Source organism: Scatophagus argus, chromosome 2, assembly GCF_020382885.2.
Source record: "Scatophagus argus isolate fScaArg1 chromosome 2, fScaArg1.pri, whole genome shotgun sequence".
NCBI classification, from domain to species: Eukaryota; Metazoa; Chordata; class Actinopteri; family Scatophagidae; genus Scatophagus; species Scatophagus argus.
The window spans coordinates 10,563,549-10,581,645 of NC_058494.1; the positions used below are offsets into that span (position 1 = coordinate 10,563,549).

At 39.6% G+C, this 18,097-nt stretch overlaps 2 protein-coding genes across 4 annotated transcripts; both read right to left on the reverse strand.

Moving 5' to 3' along the window:
• Positions 1-1,730: 1,730 nt before the first annotated feature.
• On the reverse strand, positions 1,731-5,712 carry nansa (N-acetylneuraminic acid synthase a). The gene is made up of 6 exons (XM_046408498.1): positions 5,460-5,712; positions 4,270-4,485; positions 4,065-4,164; positions 3,629-3,783; positions 3,018-3,284; positions 1,731-2,829 (listed from the first exon to the last, which is right to left on the reverse strand). Exons 1-6 carry the CDS (start codon positions 5,706-5,708, stop codon positions 2,620-2,622), a joined length of 1,197 nt encoding a protein of 398 aa, XP_046264454.1. The 5' UTR covers positions 5,709-5,712; the 3' UTR covers positions 1,731-2,619.
• Positions 5,713-8,340: 2,628 nt separating this feature from the next.
• clta (clathrin, light chain A) lies at positions 8,341-17,852 on the reverse strand. 3 transcript variants are annotated; one of them, XM_046408511.1, is made up of 6 exons: positions 17,568-17,851; positions 16,827-16,855; positions 15,403-15,520; positions 14,991-15,102; positions 13,709-13,762; positions 8,341-9,580 (listed from the first exon to the last, which is right to left on the reverse strand). In XM_046408511.1, the coding sequence occupies exons 1-6, from the start codon at positions 17,743-17,745 to the stop codon at positions 9,409-9,411; spliced, it is 663 nt and encodes a 220-aa protein (XP_046264467.1). In that variant the 5' UTR covers positions 17,746-17,851; the 3' UTR covers positions 8,341-9,408. The 3 variants fall into 3 exon arrangements, with proteins under 3 accessions (XP_046264467.1, XP_046264475.1, XP_046264483.1); XM_046408527.1 differs by lacking the exon at positions 8,341-9,580 and adding an exon at positions 10,706-11,223 and having other exon boundaries at positions 17,568-17,852; XM_046408519.1 differs by lacking the exon at positions 13,709-13,762 and having other exon boundaries at positions 17,568-17,848.
• Positions 17,853-18,097: the final 245 nt, after the last annotated feature.

Here is an 18,097-nt window from a genome sequence, read left to right on the forward strand (position 1 = left end):
CTACCATCCAACATTTTGTCATTCTAGTGTCAAAGAGGTGCTAATTCACCAAATGTTTAAAGGTATACTGGGCAGGATTTCTTGGTTAATTGGTGTGTAAACACACCATTAAGTGATTCTGGAGAAAGATTGTTGTTTTGATTGTTGAGTCTCATATAGCCATCAAACCAAATCTCAGTATTTGACAAGCTGGATATGAGACTCAACAATATAATGTTCTTGATCTGTCTCTGAGATGTAGGGTAGAAGAAGTATAAAGTTGTGCAAAATGGAAATATTTAAGTAAAGGACAAGTACCTCAACTTTTACTTAGGTACAGTACCTGAGTAAATGTACTTTGTTACATTCCACACTGTTACATCCACTGCATATACAGATACTGTCACATGTGCTGGACATTATTTTCGCACAAGTCTGTAACACTGTATTTTAAGGAAAGTCTTCTCTAGTATACCTTTAATGACCTTCCCATTATCATTTCTAAGAACTAAGTTTCTAAACTGGGCAGTGGTTACTTTTTGCACAAGTAAATATTATGTCCATTTTCAGACTGTGATGGCAAAACCTTAAAACCTTGTTGTATCTAAATGCATTCAGTGCTCTTTGTGTGAGGCAGCGTAAACACAATCCATCCAACATTCACACCTGCAATAACAAACATGTTTCTTCATCTGCAGATGGTGTTTATACCAAATCAGCCGGAGACGCAATCAACTCGAGAACATCAGATTACAATTACAACTGTAAATTTGAAGGTTCTTCAAAAAACCTTGTGGACTATACTTCTCTTGTTGATTACAAAACAGAAGGTTTCTAAACTATCCCTCCCTGATTATGAAAACTGACCTAAACTAAGCTAAGCTGACAAGACGGGTGACCTGTTTAAGCCTTAGACAACCCCGAAGACTCACAGCAATGATGTAAGTGGCAGTAACAGCAACACCTGCCTCTGTCAATCAGTTAGCATGTCATCAGTGGGGAAATGAGCTTAGCTGAGCCAAAAAGAAAAAAGAAAATGACTGGTTCAGTGTATAATTGATTTTTGGTTTGCAATTATACACATAACAGAGGACAACCAGCGGCCATAAAAAAATTCAAAAAGCAAAAATTCAGAAAGAAGATCATGTAAAGCATTCCTATTCGCTTTCAAAAATATTTGAGAGTATTTTCAGTGTAGAAATGTCAGCACTTCATACTTACACAGATCATTTGATCCATTCAAACTAAATCGTTCTCAGTTGTAAGAATACAGTACATATTACAGTATCATTCAATCAAACTCCATCCTCAACTTTGTTGCACCATGTGCAATGACAATAAAGACTATTGTATTCTATACTGCTGCACAGAAAATATTAAAGGTCCAATCTGTGGGATTTAGGGGCAGAGATATAATATACAATTATGTTTTCAATTGTGTGTAATAACTTGGGTCCTCTTCCACAGTCCGCCATGTTGCACTGCCATATTTCTACAGTAGCTCAGAATGAGACAAACCAAACACTGAAAGGGACCTTTGCTATTATTGGCACCCACTGGAAGAGAGGGTGAGGTGAAGGATGTTCAGCTGGTTGCAATCTGCCATCTCCCTACTAGATGCCACTAAATCCTACCTTTAACTAACTTGCTATGACAGTAAGTGTACTTCTTCTACTGCATACTACTTCTATTGTGTAGACCAGGGAACACTGGATAGAAGAATAGCAAAGAGATAAACAACATCCGAGAGGGAATTTGGGCGAGGATTTATTTCAAGGCTTCTTCTATTCAGAACATCTTAGATTTCAACAATCTCAACAGATTTCCATACATTAACATTTGTAAACGTGTGCCAATATCCTTCATCCTGAAAGCACAAAGGACAGGACAGGATAAAATGGTGCCAGAATAAAGACAGAAGTTGTCTGATTTATGACAAAACAATGAATTAATTAAGAGAGTGTTCAACAGGCCTCCCTGTAAAACAAAACAGAACACACACATGGGGCTTTATAATTCGGGGCAAACAGTGCATGCTCATTTCTTCCAGTTTTATGCATCTGCCTGCAGTGGTCTTATTTTGCTTGTCTGAAAGAAGCTGAACGAATGCAAACCCTGCCTGATACCATACGTATAAATTACTGGAGACATCCTGGCACAAACGGTGCAAGAAGAGTCCGCTGACTGTTTGGCAAACAGAATCTCACAGTCGTGAGATGACTCATAGCAGCTTCATGTGCTCAGTATTCACTTAGTTAGTACAATGCAAAGTTTGTTTAGTTATCAGTAACACCTGACCACAGAGATGAAACTACTACTGAGCCTCTTGTAAGATAACAGTGGGTTCATCAAAAAGCCTGTTTTCTGAAAGGTTATAGTGCTATGTTAAGGCAGGGGAAACAAATCATTTTTTGAGGCGTTATCTGAACAGCTGTGATATATTCAGACAAATGCACTGTCCAATTATGCAACAAGTTACTGATCGGCCATGACTTTAATGTCAGAAATCTCAGCAGCGGCAGCCAAAATTACCATGAGACTCGTGTCATATTAAACTCTTTCTGAATTATCTTCACATGATAATTAAACTGAAATTAAGTGCCTTTTTTTTTTAACCCATTTCAAAACTCTGTGTCATCCTCAGCATTTTGCCTTCTTGCCGTAGTTGTCCACCACCTCTGGTGTGATGCTCTCATCCTCCTCCACATCCTCCGTCACCGTCTTGCCAACCAGCTGGAAGATTTCCTCGGCCACAACGCCCATGGGCTCGGCCACCTTCACCGTCAACATGTCCAGTGTCAGGACACTTCCTCTGGGGATCCTGACCTTGGCCACCACTGACTTACCCAGCTGGGTTATCAGAAGGGGAGGAAAGGAGGGAAATTATTATTGTTATCATGGCACAAAGTTAAAAAGAAAATAATAATAGTTCAAAATACTTTTTAAAAAAAGTTATCTGTCTTTCTTAACAGTGACTGTAAATAAAAAGCAGTATCTGACTCTCAAGCGTTTGTATTTTCTTGTAGAGCGAGCATCACCTTATCATGGCATGGCTTCTCACAGGGTAACATCTGCTTCATGCCACTCCCCAGCGCCCTCTCCACCAGTCGGACAGAGCGAACCAGCTCGGCTAGTTCAGAGGGCTCCAGTGAGGCGGAGTGGTCGCTTCCTTTCCACGTCTTGTCTAAGGTTATATGACGCTCGATAACTTTTGCCCCCAGAGTCACAGCTGCAACTGAAATACTGATCCCAGTCTCGTGACCCGAATACCCGATGGGAATATCTGGAAATTCCTTCTGGTATTCCTGTAGTTGACATGAGGGTGAGATGCATGTGGGTGTTACTCTTAAAGGAACAGTTTTACCTTTAAGGAAATTTGCTTATTTGGTTTCTTGTTATATTTTCTGTAAATCAGCTGCTTAGCTTAACTTACCACAAAATCTTGAAACAGGGAGATACAAAAGTCATCAGTTCAGTGTGGGGAAAAACATTTCACAAGACTGAAACCAAATATTCAGCTGCTAAAAACTTTTCATTTTGCTCTTAAGGGATTATTTAACAACTCAACTTGGCAAAGAGATCTTTAAAGATCTGCTGTTTTTGTAAAAACCTCATGATTCAGGACATTTATGCTATACTACTTTCTCACCGTGATCACTCTGAGGTTGACATCTTCGGGCTCCAGAGGGTAGGCACTGGTGCACTGCAGGATCACAAAGTTCTGGTTGTGTTCCTTCACTGTTTTGTAGACTCGACGCATCGTCTCCATGGACTGCATCCCACTGGACACCACCATGGGCCGTCCTGAAACACACAACAGAAAACGCTGTATTTAATGTTGAAATCTTTTAGCCTTTGGTCAACTCCTAGTAGGTTTTGAAAACAAAAATTAGACAATTTAGACGTATTTGTTTATATGTAACACAGTGGTTTGTGTGTTTTGTACACTGAGCATGTTGCACACTGCGAATGTATTTCTGTCTACAGTTTTTATATGTTATACAAACAGAACTGCTTTAGCACTTGTTCATTCAACATAAAACACATTTGAAATATCTTCCCAGATAATGACAGTTCAATCTCACCTTTTTTGGCAGTCTTCTCCAGATAGGGAAAGTTGTTGGTGTCTCCAGAACCCACTTTGAAAAAAGGCACATCTAGCTCATGGAGGAACTCCACTGCCATCTATAGACAGAGAAAGCTAACATTAACCTTCATCAAAAGTCTTTAAATTCCTTACATTTCGTCATTTAACCTTCATAAAAACGTCTTCCAAAGTCTCTTCCTTACCTCATCCATCCCCGAGGCAGTGAAGAAGATCCCCACCTCTTTGGCATATTTCTTCAGCTCCCTGTACTGTTCATGGCTGAACTCCAGATGGCGCTTGTGTTCACCATAAGTTTTCCCCCAGGAGTGTTCAGAAGTGTACGGGCGCTCCAAGGCTCGCTTGTTAAATTTGTGCTCTAATTCACTCTTCTGGAATTTGGCACAATCAGCACCACAGTCCTGTGAAGGCGCATATGAGTGAGGGCTACAAAAGATGGGAAGCTTGGAAAACATTGGACTCCAAGTATATTTTTACTATTTAAAGAAAGCAACTGATATTCAACTGTAAATTCACAGGAAAGTTTCAGGAAAGGACTTTTTGGTACTAATTAGAGGGGAGAGTGTTTCTAATTCAAAGCAAGCACGAATGAATGAATACATTTAAAAATGAGCAGTCCCTTTGAGGAAATTCCTCTGGAAAGAAACATCACAGGCGTCCAGACGCCTTGCTTTAACTCTTTGAGTTACCATACGATATAACGGCACATGAATCTATGCAGTTATCTCTTTTTACTAAACTGAAGACAGATGGAATATTTACTATCTCTTGTATAGCCTTATTTGCATACTATAGCTTTGCAGGATGGTTTTATGTCAGCAGTCAAGGCCAGCTGTACTGGGATGAAGATCTGATATATTAGCTTATTTAATGGGGAGAAAAAGATGATTCGTCTTGATTTGGGTGTATTTCTTTTTAAATATTGAACTTCAGGATTATGATGATGACAATATATTTTCCTTTAAAAACTATAGACAATATAGTTGTTTATACGTGTTTCTTTATCTCTATGGGGTAAATGAACTGAATCATCAATAAACAGACACGCTGTGGTTTCACTACTGACACAGCTGCCTAGTATGGCCACTATGTGTCTTTAGAGAATGGACAAACCAAACCTCATTCTCAAATCGGGCAATTTAAGGTTTACAACACAGCGAAACATCTTTCACAAGAATCTTTCGGAGCCACTTAGTCAATAAATTAATATACAACTTACGCATACATAATTATTAACTGGCACATTTTTTAATTGAATCCCGAGTATGTTGGTTCCTGTGTGTGTCCTGGCTAATAAAGATAACAACAACAGGGGGAAAAAAAACAACAACCTAACTCATTCACATTAAAAATAAAGACGTGTCAAGTTTATTACCTTTGCCATTTTGATCATTTTCTTCGCAATCTCAATGTCTCCCTGGTGGTTTTGTCCAATCTCAGCTATGATGAAGCACGGATGGTTGCCTCCGATCATTCTGCCGGGACACAGCTCAAACTTTAAAGGCATTTTGCTGTAAGAGCAGAAAAACGAAAAACAGTGGAAGGAATTATCGTACAGAGAAGTGAACGGAGAGAAGGAATTGTGCCGCGAATTGCCGACCGGATCAGTTAATGTGCAGTACATCCAGGATGTGCAAGGACTTCCGCTTTTGTAGTTTAACGTAATAGCCGGATTTCCTTTAAAAATAAAAGCATACACTTATGCGTGTGTTTGTGATGTACGTGAAAGAATGGCTGAAGAGAGAAAAATAAAAAAAATTTCCAACTGCTTAATCATCTTGTGAAACGTCATTTCAGCATGTGGGTTTAAAATGCATCCAAAATGAGCTATGCCAAATGAAAACACTAATTGGGATGCTGTGACAACATTCTAATATACTAAATTTTTCTCCAAATATCAAACAACGTAAAATCTGTTTAACTTTCTGATGAATAATAAATCCAGCATTTTCCAGGGCAACAAAAGCCCTTGCAAACCTCTTCATAACCTTTAAGGTATGCTCAGATAGGAGTTATCTCAGGTTATGCCCTTCATATCTTTCTTAGCAGATGTCTGCAAATAGGGGAAATTGTTAGTATTGCAGGAGACAACTTTGAAGAAAGGCGCATCCAGCTGATGGAGGAACTCCATGGACATCTATGGAAAACAAAGTAATTAGAGCACATCATACCCTGTGTGCTCTGAAGTGTCTCATGTGAAACTGTACCTGTGATAACTTGCTTGTTGGTGCCATTGCCATGACATTCTGTTATTGTTGTCAAAAGTGAAGTGAAGTGTAAACCAGCAGTTCCAGACAGTGCAGGTACCTGCATCGTAGGTTGAAATGTTTATTTCTTTTACCTCATCCTTTCCAGAGGTGGTAAGGAAGATATTTCTCTCTGCTGCACACTTTCTCAGTTCGTTGTACTGATCATGGCTGAAATGTGATGTTTGTGGTCTCTTCTCCCTAGGAATGCTTTGAATTGTAGGGCCGTACCTAAGCTTTCTTGCTGATTCATTTTGACTGTAAAGCAATAACTTAAACAGTTGCTATAGCTCATGTGCACAGCTTCACTGCCATTCTGCTCATTATCTTATTAGTCTCAGTGTCTCCCTGGTGGTTTTGTCCGATTTCAGCAATGATGAAGCACAGAAGGGAGTCTCCAATCATTCAACCAGTACAGAGTTCAAACTGCAGAGGCATTCTGGTGTCTTGGGATGTTTAATGATGAGATAAGTGGAAAACAGTCTTGCCATGTAGCAGGTGAGAGATATCAAAACAGTGAACTGGCTTCAGGTAACCAAAGGAGCAGAAATGGCAGAGAAAGCCAATGCATTTTATAGTAAACTTCAGGGAGTCACAACCAAAAACAAATTACACCATGTGATGCACGTTACAGGTACATACATTTACACAAAGACACACACAATAATTACTTAAAGTACTTAAACTAAGATGTTTATTCTAGTTCTTGAATTAAATTCTTCATTAAAAGACGTTGTTAGTTTTACTTTCATGTTCGTGCTTGACTTGATGGATTGAAAGACTCTAATCATCCCAGCCACAAAAGCTTTAAACCTACTCTGAAAAATGTGCTTGAAAAGTTTAGAAAAGGACAATTTCTACATTTTTCAGTTTGGAGATAGAAGTGTGAAAATCAGTACAAAAAAAAAGAAAAACAATACCCTACTGTTTCCACCTGTACAAACAGGTGGATTCATTTTTGGTTAATAAAAAAACATAGGTATGTTGTTGGGTGTGCTTTATTTGTCACAGTGAATGAGTGCATGCCCAGTCTGACATGTACAGGCAAACTGTGAGCAGCCTCACACAAACATTCTCATTGTGAATCGAAGAATTCACATCTGCTTTTGTTCTCAGGCCCAGTTTTGAATGTTAGTCAGAGTGCTAATATTATAAAATAATGTTATAAATATTGACGATGCTAAAAATGACACTAGTAGCTAAATATTACCTTGTGACAATTCATCATTCCACTCCTGAAGACTGAGGAACAAAAGAAAAACTGTATCTCAAATGTTTAGAATTATTCATACACAAAAATTGAAGAAAATTATCTGAACTACTGCTTGTCCACAGAAATCAGATCAGAGCCTGTAGTGGTGAGCTGAACTGTCCCCTCAGCTGCTTTTTTGTTAATATATTTACATTTACTATCTGTCGACAGTGGCCTAATCATGGGGCCAAATGAATGATCAGGTCGGTGTGGAGAGTTGGGTCGCACTTAAACCAACATTATAAATCTTTTCCTAAACCGCATAGCTTTTACGTCTAACGGAACCAAACTAGGTTTCATAATAGCCACATTAGAAGGACTTTGTGACACAGAGGCTTTGTATGCCAACCACAGACGCTTAACAGTATGTGTTAATATCTGACCCGTGATGAGAATGTGTTGAGAGAACACATGACGAGGAGATGCCCCCCTCCCCTGCCCCTCCTCCTTAACGCAAATGCTGAGACTATGGCGGCTAACATGCTAAAAACCCAAATACTGGAGGTGGTGGTGGCTAAAAATAAAAGAGCCAAAAGGATAAAATACCAGATTTAGATTTGTCAGGAGATCAAACTTTTGGTAACAGGGCCAAGCTGCATCTGGAAACTTGCTGAGGAGTCTCTCTGCCATTTGAGGGCACATATCAATTTCGTTTTTCAGATATGTAAATTTACACTCAGTTTCAGTTGACTTAGTGCAGTCACAAGCTTGAACTAGAGTAAAATTAAATATCCAATGAAGAATGACAAGTTGACAACTTTCTTTCACTTTTTACTGATATTGAAATCAAATGGACAATGAACACGCATGGTCAAGCAACAGCTGGCTAACAGCTAATTTCTCTCTTTAAAACCCAAAACTGTCCAATTTCAGTGACATAAACATTTTATATACTGTATATATATTGCCTTCTGTATATGTACATAGGTACACGCATAGAGTACATACACACACTGTTGAGGTTTAAACACACACACAAACAGGTCACATTGTAATGACTGGACTTTGTTCAGTTCCTGACTGGAGATGGGGAGAGGCTTTTCAAAAGGAAATGCATAGATTGGAAAATTTAACACAATATGACACAAGCAGGCTCTACACACACAGTTCAAAGTACACACACTGAATTTGGAGTTTTGTCTTAGAGTTTGGTCCTTAAAAAAAATATCAGCAATTAAGAAAAATTCTGAAGATCTTTCTTGTAAGGATGGGCAAACAGGAGGCGATGTGTTGACAGGGCAAAAGGTGAAGAAAACAAACATCTACTCTCACAGGTGAGAGAACTATTAATAAGACTGACAGTTAGAGAGTTAAAGTACAGGGTCATGGGAATGATACTGTTTAGGGGCCACATGAAGCAGGCTGTAGTGTATCTGTAGGACCACACAGTCAACTCTTCCCTTTTAGTGTGCCAACTCACCACCCTTACTCAAGTGTTACACAATACCACAGACCACAAAACCTGATCCTAACCCAACGGGCCTTGATCTCAGTATATGTTAAACAATGAGAGAATAATTAAAAGGTCTTGATTGGTCTGCAGAAGAGGTTCACACCACTGAGTGGGTAGAAAATGGTGAGCTGGTGCTTCAAGGTTAATCTCAACAGCCCTGCCAGAAGGATATGGATGAAAGTAGGACTACTGGCTTTGTAATTCCACAGGGCTGTGCATGGCAAAAACATATGGACAGAAGGGGTGTAAGGCCCCTTGGCTTCAGAATACAGATGGGGGGGGGGGGGGGGGGGGGGGGGCATGGGTAGTTAGGTTGGTTGGTGTGTGGTTACAGAGAATGATATGGTATGACACCCTGAGTAGCCTTGGCTGCCTAGCGGACTAGCGGGGACTGCTTCAGGGAGATTAGGACGGAGCGCATACGGGACACATCTTTGGCCTGCTTGCTGGACTTGGGGTTGAAGTCGCAGAGCCGAGCCACTCGTTCCCACTCTGTGCCAGGGTTGTTCTCATCCAGATCTGAAATCATGGCCTCCTCAGCCGCCCTACATGGAGCAGAGAAGAGGAAAAGGAAAGCACATGGAATAGAGAACAATCAGTGATGGAACAGGCAAGATACACCAACATACGTGTACGGCCCTGAGACAGTCCTCTGCTGAACACATACAAGTCCATCAGAAAACTCTGCTTTTCTGGTGCAAAATTTCAGTCTGATTAGAGATCTGACAAATTCTACCCTAACCTACTGCACATCCATCTCTACAATACAACTAATACCAGACAGATCTTTCAGTTATTTCCTTTTTCGGCTCAGTGAGACTGTATTGGTTCAGCAGAGTCTACCTCAGGGCAGGACAGTCCAATCAATACACGAATATGGGCATCCATTCATCTTTACGCCAACAAAGAGGAACAAGCTACAACAGTTTCAGTACCTGTGGCATGCCCCCAACTCTGCTTATATATTACAGTAGTATGTGTTTCTGTATTCCTGCCCCCCCTCCCCCCACAGTAAAGGGAACTACATATACAACACTGATGAGAAATCTAAGGAAAACAAAGGAATCGTAACATCTGATAAGCATTTTTGGTTGGTTAAAAATGCAGTTCTGTACAGAACTGGGGGAGGGGAGTTTGCCCACACCCTTACACCACAACTTGCCCTGTGGTTGGATAGTTACAATGTTCTCTTTACTCAGCAAGACCCAAGTATAAGGATGGGTTCATCTTTATACTTGTCCTTGATTAAAAAAGGAATAATAATAATAATAATAATAATAATAATAATAATAATAATAATAATGATAATAATAATGGCAAGTTTTGTTTTAGTCAGTTTTTTTAACCAAACCCAAAAGAGCTGGAAGCACTGCTGGGCCTTAGCCATGCATTGTGCTGCGGCTGAAAAGCGGGCTACTTGGAGGTGTGGCAAAGAATGAGTTTACTTTGATTTCATGTGTCGTAATTGTGGAACAGATTAATTAATGTCTTCTTGGTGAAAGTTGAGATGTTTCTAAACCATCTATCAAAACAACAACAACAACAAAAAAAAAAAAACACTACAGGGCTTACTACATAACACTTGACATTTAAACACAAAAAGTAAGAAAAAAAAAAAAAAGAAAGAAAGAAAGAAGGAAGGAAAGAAAAAAAAAAAGACCTTAAACTGAAAATGAATCAGCGCCATTATCACAAGACATTTTGAGATGCAAGCCACAGATTATGGCTAAACAAATGGAAGCCCTCATCACAACCCACCCACGAACTTAACTGGAAAGAATTCCACTGCCATGGTACATTTCTTGTTACAGGGATATTTTTTTTTCTTTTGATCAATTACCCACCCAACCTGTAAGCAAAAACTCTGCACCAACTACAACACAGTACACAGAGCAAAATGGGGATGAGAAGCCAATGAACATTCACTGTCACAACCACCTACAAATACACAAAAAGGACTAAAAGGACCACAACATCACAGAAGGGACATTTTAACAGACCTCTACCTAGGCAGTGGATTTAACTGTTGGGATAGTAAGCTAGGTGTGCAACGTTTAATTATCTAACACACACACATACACAGAACTGCATCTACCCCCTGTCAAGGATATAAAGTATTTGGAAGTTCTGGGGTTTTGTATTTTTACTTAACTGGTCTAGGCGGTAGCAAGGATGGTTAATGTGTGTGCTTTAAGGTGCATAGGAAAAGAAAACAGGGAGAAACAATTTCACAAGTCAGAATTTAGAAGAGAGAGAAAGCGGGGGGAGGGGACGAAATGAAATACAACAAAAATGAGCTAAATGCAGATATTGAAAGCCAGCATGCAAATCGCCACATTTTAAAAATTATTCTTTTTTCCAACAGTTCTGCAAGACGATTACTGTGCAACCTTTGGTCTGGTGAGTAGAAAATACACTTCTAAATGTAAACTTCTGAATGTACCTGTTGTAAATATTGCCATTTTCAGTTACACACACCTCACTATGGTCTGGGGTCTCATTTATAAAACTGTGTTGATTCTTTTCCAATTTGTTAGGTCCAAGCACACAATATTTGCAAATGATTTGGTCAGCTCACACTTTCTCCAAACCTTTAGAAGGCACCGTCGAAGGATTATGGCATTTTCTTGTCATATTTTGTTAACATTTTGTGTGTGAAGTGCTATTCACATCCTTCAAGCCTGCTTATAAATGAGGCCCCTGGAGTCCCCCCATCACACACTCGCACTAGCAAGAGGAAAGAAGAGAAAAAGTGTGGCCCAGTTACATTTTATAACACTAACATACATATGTGTAAATATATATATGTATATATATGCATATACAATAAACATATTAAACATATAAGCTAACAACACACTGCATTGACGTGTGCACAAAAAAAGCACATAACCTAACATAACCCAATAAAATACCTCACTCCCAAATCATTTGCAGGCACTAGACCCTTGAGGTACATTAATATTAAGCTACAAACACAACTGAAATGTAACATCAATTTTCAAAAGAAGAGTGGCTTAACAATGTAATCAAAGAACAATCACAAATGAAGAAAAAATGTCACACTATTCTAACCAATCACGACAGGTTTCAGCTTTACATTTATTTCAACAAATCCTTTCAATCTATCAAAGCTGGAAAAAACAACAACAACAAAAGAAGTGCACACCTCAATGCAGGCTGATGGCCACTTCCAAGTAATCTGTTCACAAAACCAAAGGCTGCACAGCTCAGGCTACTGGATAGCCAGCTGGGCAAGTTAGCATGTCATCCTGTAGGACAGCAGTAGCTACGAGCAGCTAACATTCTAATAAAGCATGAACACAGTTCAGTTTGAAGCAGTTGTGTAACCATGACATGGTCAGTGGTGTTAGAAATAAAACTGCTGCTGTGAGTTTTATTTAGCATGTGATTATCAATAGGAAGGAGAGGAGAAAGGCACAGTGGGGACTAAATACCACAAGTCAGGACATCTGCAGGTTTGAGATTATATACTGTCAAATGCTATCTGGATATGAATTGATGAACCAAAATGGTGAAAATAAAGCAGAGAATTGTATCTCCGAAGAGGTGATTAACATCCTAAATCTCTTAAAATAATATCCTCAGAGACAAAACAAGGAGCTTCTGAATACTGCAGATAGCTCCAGTTCAATTACACCCATCAATGTACATAAAATGAAAATAGCAGGAAGTTAAAAGGCCGTGACAAGCACCAAAAAACTATAAACAATATATTTCAAGACATACTGTTCAACTTAGTGAGTCTAGAGGAGTTCAGAGAAGAACACGCCTTGACCTTCACACATTCTATTTATAACTACAGTAACGTAATGAAATGTAATCTTTACATCAGCGATCATACGGGGATGGAAATACAGCAAGTTTGGCCAAAATTTTGACCTTCAGAGATTCAAGAGGAAGAAACCACCACCAAGAACAATGTCAACTGTTCTCTGTGCAGTGCAATCATATCTTATTTTATACACAAGACTCAAGATAAAAAAGGGAAGATGTAGATGATTCAAATACCCATTTCCAATTACACAGACACAATTGCTTCAAACAAATCTACAAGCACTAAATGCTCCTAAATAATAATTTAAAGATCAATTTGGGTTAAATCACATTTATAAACATGTAAAGTAGATAAAAAAAAACACTTTCTGTGAAGAGTCTGTACAACTAATGTAAGCGAGTGTCAACTGTTGTGTCATGTATTTGCAAAACGTTCTGCTGAAATGACTGAAGGGATAAGTGAATAATGGAGCAGAAATCAACACAGGCACAGTTATGAAAGAATTAATTTGATTTCCGAGGATGTGACTGTGAAGATTGGCAGTGTGGTGTGGCATGCGGTCATTCTCTTTACTGAAACATCCTCACAGGCATCCACTCACTAATGACATGCAGATATATGGGGTGAGAGTTAATACTGCAGTGTCTCAGAAAATAAAAAACACAACTATAAGCTAGATGATAAGTGTATCAATTAGAAATCCAAATAGATGAACGAAATATGGACTTAAAACATGGGAACAAGGGGAGGTAACTAATGCCCTGACAAGTGAGATGAATGTGATGTAAGTGGTTGGATGCTGAGAGTGGGAGATAATGGTGAAAACAAAAGCAAAAGGAGATGAAAAGGAAGGATGTTAGTTGGAGCAACATACACATAACCAATGAGTTCAGAGAAGGGCTGCTTGTAGAAGTCTTCATCCAGCACCCTGGACAAACATCCGCCCAAACGACATAGCAGCAAGAAGGCAGGAGAGAAGAGAGACAGCAATAAAAGGGAGAAGAGGATGGAAACACAAGAATTATAGATTACCACACAAAATAATATGTGTTAAGGCATGTAATCAAAGGCTCAGATGTTTCTCTCAATGTGTCCACCTCCTCAAATCCGTAATTACACAGGTCTGGTGTTTATTTCTCACGCTGAACAAATTATACAAGTGAGAGAAAAACAGTGAAAAACTATCAAATTCAAATTTTTCCACTTGGTTAGTTTTTTGACTGTCTGAAACATGCAATCTTAATATGCCAATTTGATCTCTGGTAAATTATGGGTACACATTTTGCGGCATAAACCAGTGATTAATTGATTAGTCTGGAAAAGAAGAAACAGATTAATAATTGTTAGTTGCAGCCCTACTTCTTCTCATACTTCTACATTTGTATGCCATTTATTTATCTGTACCAGACAAAGAGCATCCGTATAAAAAGATCATCAGTAACACTCTGTTACTAAACACAGGGTTGCCTAGATTAGCACGGACACATAGCTGCAGGTTGTTTATTATTAATAGGGTCACAGAGCTACACTACACTGCAGGAGAAACTGAGACAAAAACAATTCAGCTGTTCAAAATGATGGGTTACCTTTCGGCTGGCGGAGGACAGAAATACGTCTGCCGTGTAGCACGTTACACATCGTTATACTGCAGTACATGTCGAACAACAATACGAGATTGCCAAACCAACAGTGAGGTGAAGGGTCCTGTGGATTGTCTCTCAAACTCTGAAATCAGCTGGCTGCCTGTTACGAAGGCAACACGCTACACCACTGTGAGGAATCTGCCTGCTTTAGCTTAATGTGGCACACAGATTACACAGCATATTCATCCCCCTGACTAATGTGAGTGTGCAGTAAAATCTAGTCTCTTAAAGGTCTACAAAGACTTTAAATGAGTGCTGTGTGCTGGAAAACAGTGTCCGTGAAACTGTATATGAGGAGGTCCTTCTGAAACCTCAAGGCTAAGTTGGACACATTTCTTTTCCTGCTGGAAACTGTACACACTGAATCCAAGACTGCTGTTAATAACTGTTTCAACTATATTCAAACTTTTTAAAACATAAACTGTAAATGTGTTTTCATTCATGGAAATATCAGCCCACCCTCATTTTCACTGATTCATGTGTCCTGTTTCTACCCCTCTATGAAATCAATACCTGTTATTGGTTTTGGTTTTCTCCAGCTGCTCGTTCTGCCTGGCGTGCCACTCTTCCAGCTCCACCTTGGCTTTCTCTTTCCACTCCAACTCCTGCTTGCGAGAGTTATTGTCTGGAGAGGGAGATGAGCAAGGAGAGAAGAAAGAAGAAAATGACAGGGATGGTGGGACAGGAAAATTAGGAATAAGGAAAAGAAGAAGTCATGATTGCTGTATTACAGTCAATGTTAACATTTTGGGGTTCTTGAACTGACATTGTACACAGGTGTCCAAATACTAGGAAAAATAAACCATGACTAATCTGAATCTCTAGCTCTTGGCACTGATCTCATGTCGTCAGCCTTTACTTGTCACAGCTCAGACTGCAGTGGTCTGTTCTGTTCACTTACAAAACAATGACTGTCAGTGCTTACCTAGCACCTCCAGCCTCTCTCTTTGCTCCTCCCTCCACTTGCGTAGGCTTTCAGGTTCAGCTTGAAGCCGGTCTGCATTGGAGATTGCCGCATAGGCGTCTGATGGACCATTGCTTTCCTGAGAAACAACAGAAAATACTGTGTTGCATTCATCAGTGTAAGTTACAGAAAAAATACTGAATCCTAAATTACTTCGCTTTCCAACTACTATCTAAAAGACCTGGGAACGGCTGTAGAAGCCAGTTTCTTGTCCTGATTCAAATACGCATGTTGTTTGCCTGTGCTTAAACGTTAGTTGTATGCTGTTTGAGGGTCTTTGTTAAAAACAAACTTGGCCCATTCTCTTCAGCCCAGCTTGTCTCACTGCCAAAAAGAAGTCCTGACTGTGCAAAAGGCAGTAATGTTGCAATGACAGCACAGGAAAAGGAAGTTGGAGAGGATCAGCCAGATATTCAAACCTCTTTGGTTAGTACTGAAATCACCCTGCTACAGAAAAAAGAAGAGAACAATCCATGCACAAATTAAACAAAAGCACTGAAGCAAATCTCAACATCTCATTAGCTGGCCTTTGCACGCTTGTTAATTCATGGTAAGGACATATCCCGTTTATTACAACTTTAGCTTTATATTCAGTGATTTTGGTAATCATTCCTACGAGTAATTATGATGCTGCACTCTCAAAATATCTGTGTGTAATATCTGGGAACATGAATTCAAATGGGCCAAGGAACAGAAGAAGTCAGAGGATCAAACAGGTTTTAAAGCAAACCACCAGGTTAGCAAACACTTCAGAGAGAAATCACGGGTGGCTTGTTTGTTACCCATACTGTCCAATATAAATATCCATCACAATTTACAGAATTAAGGAATGACCACCAGATCTCAGCAACTACTTTGTTCTTTACAATGTTATAATAACTGACAGAAATAAAAAATAAAATTCTGAAAATAAGTGATAAACACTAATTATTCTTTAAGAGTTGTGCTATCATACAAAGCCATACAGTCATACAAACACTGACACCAGGCAGGGTCAAAACCTGAAGTATGGGACTTTTTCACAACAATGTGAAAAATGTTGAGGTTCTTCCTTCACTGCAGTATTATGGAAACAAATGTCCCTTTACCAATATGATTTGGTCATTTACCAGAACAATAACATAAGTGACCTGACAACCAGAATGTGTTAATTTGGCAGAGACAAAACCACACGGCTTCTATGAGGCTGCAAACAGCAGGTCTACTTTAGAGATAAAAAGATCAAAGATGTTTGTCTTTTGAGAACATTGTGAAGACAAAGAAAGGTTGTCACAGTGCCCTTATTCACACACAAAATACAGAGAAGGAAACGTGAAGCCAGCAAAACTGCACAATTTAAGCAGCAAAATTCTGGAGAAAACAAAAACAGTGGATAAAGGTCTTACCCCATGAAGATCTCCGTTGACAGCACCATCTACAAAAACACAAGGTAAACACTCATTAGAAATAAAGGAGAACATAAAATCACAGAGTGGGGTTTTTTTTGCTGAATGCTCAAGATTTTCATACGCGTATATTTCAGAATATGTCAGCACTTCCGACCAAATGACTTACTACTGCTAAACCACAACCAGGCCCTAGCTTCAAGGAAATGAGCAGTCATGACCAAAGGTCGTTAAGCTACATCAATCTCCTCTTGTGGCTATCAGGTTAGCTGGCAAATACAGATGTAACATAACGCGCCGCAGGCAAACAGTCTTGACGGGATGCAATGAATGACACGGCCACGAACTGCAGAGCGCCGCTGATGTTATCAGATAACTTCATTCATTTTAGAAGCGTACGCCTTAGTTAAAGCTCAGGTCATCATATTAACACTTACTTATCGTTTGGAATTTGCCGTTTCTGGTCTATTTTGTCAATTTCAGTTAACGTTGTCACGGGTTAATGTTAACGTTAGCAAACTCCAGTTGGCTAATATGTTGACGTTACCTACACAAGCTCAGCTAACGTTAGCAAGCTGACTACAAGAACATCAACTTCTGTGTCCATTTAGGACCAAAATGAGGTTTGATGGAACAATCATTTTAAAGCGTACACAACCCACGTCGAAGATAACTAGACCGACAACAGTTTAACGGTAGACAGAAGTAAAATGTCTCTGCTTCACCACAACGTTTACCCACCGTTAGAGTCTGCCAGCGATGAGGGGACATCTCCACTGTCCAAGATGCTGAAGCCTTCGTCGTTTTCAATCCCCGCGATTTCACTCTCCTGCTGGGCCAAGAACGCAGCAGCAGGGTCCTCCTCAGAGCCAACACCGTTACCAGCGGCGGGCGCGTTCAACATGTCAAAATCATCCATGTTATGTGTGCTTTAGGGAGGATAAATCTGAGAAAAGGCGAGCAGGTGTAGCAGTTGACCGAAATCGATTAGCTCAACGGGAAGAAGGACGATAAAAAAAAATTACAAGCTAGCGAAGCGGAAACGGATAAAGAACCAATCATAAACGAGGAGAGTTGAGTGATAGTACCGAGGACCAATCGCAAAACCGTTGCCTCAAAAACAGACCAATCAAAACTGTAAACCCTCCTGCATTCGGGTCTCATGACTGCTACGTGTTGTAGGAGCTGTGCTAAAATCCGCAGTCTGATTAGGCAAGGCATACAATAAACATAGCATTTAGATATGTATACACACACACACACACACACAT

Coding starts and splice junctions, on each gene's coding strand:
- nansa (XM_046408498.1), bottom strand. CDS start 5,708: ATGTACTGCACATTAACTGATCCGGTCGGCAATTCGCGGCACAATTCC. Junction 4,486..5,459: donor AAATGATCAAAATGGCAAAG/GTAATAAACTTG, acceptor GCGCCTTCACAG/GACTGTGGTGCTGATTGTGC. Junction 3,285..3,628: donor TCAACCTCAGAGTGATCACG/GTGAGAAAGTAG, acceptor TGTCAACTACAG/GAATACCAGAAGGAATTTCC.
- clta (XM_046408511.1), bottom strand. CDS start 17,745: ATGGATGATTTTGACATGTTGAACGCGCCCGCCGCTGGTAACGGTGTT. Junction 15,521..16,826: donor TCAACGGAGATCTTCATGGG/GTAAGACCTTTA, acceptor GTTGTTTCTCAG/GAAAGCAATGGTCCATCAGA. Junction 9,581..13,708: donor TCTGAACTCATTGGTTATGT/GTATGTTGCTCC, acceptor TGCTCCATGTAG/GGCGGCTGAGGAGGCCATGA.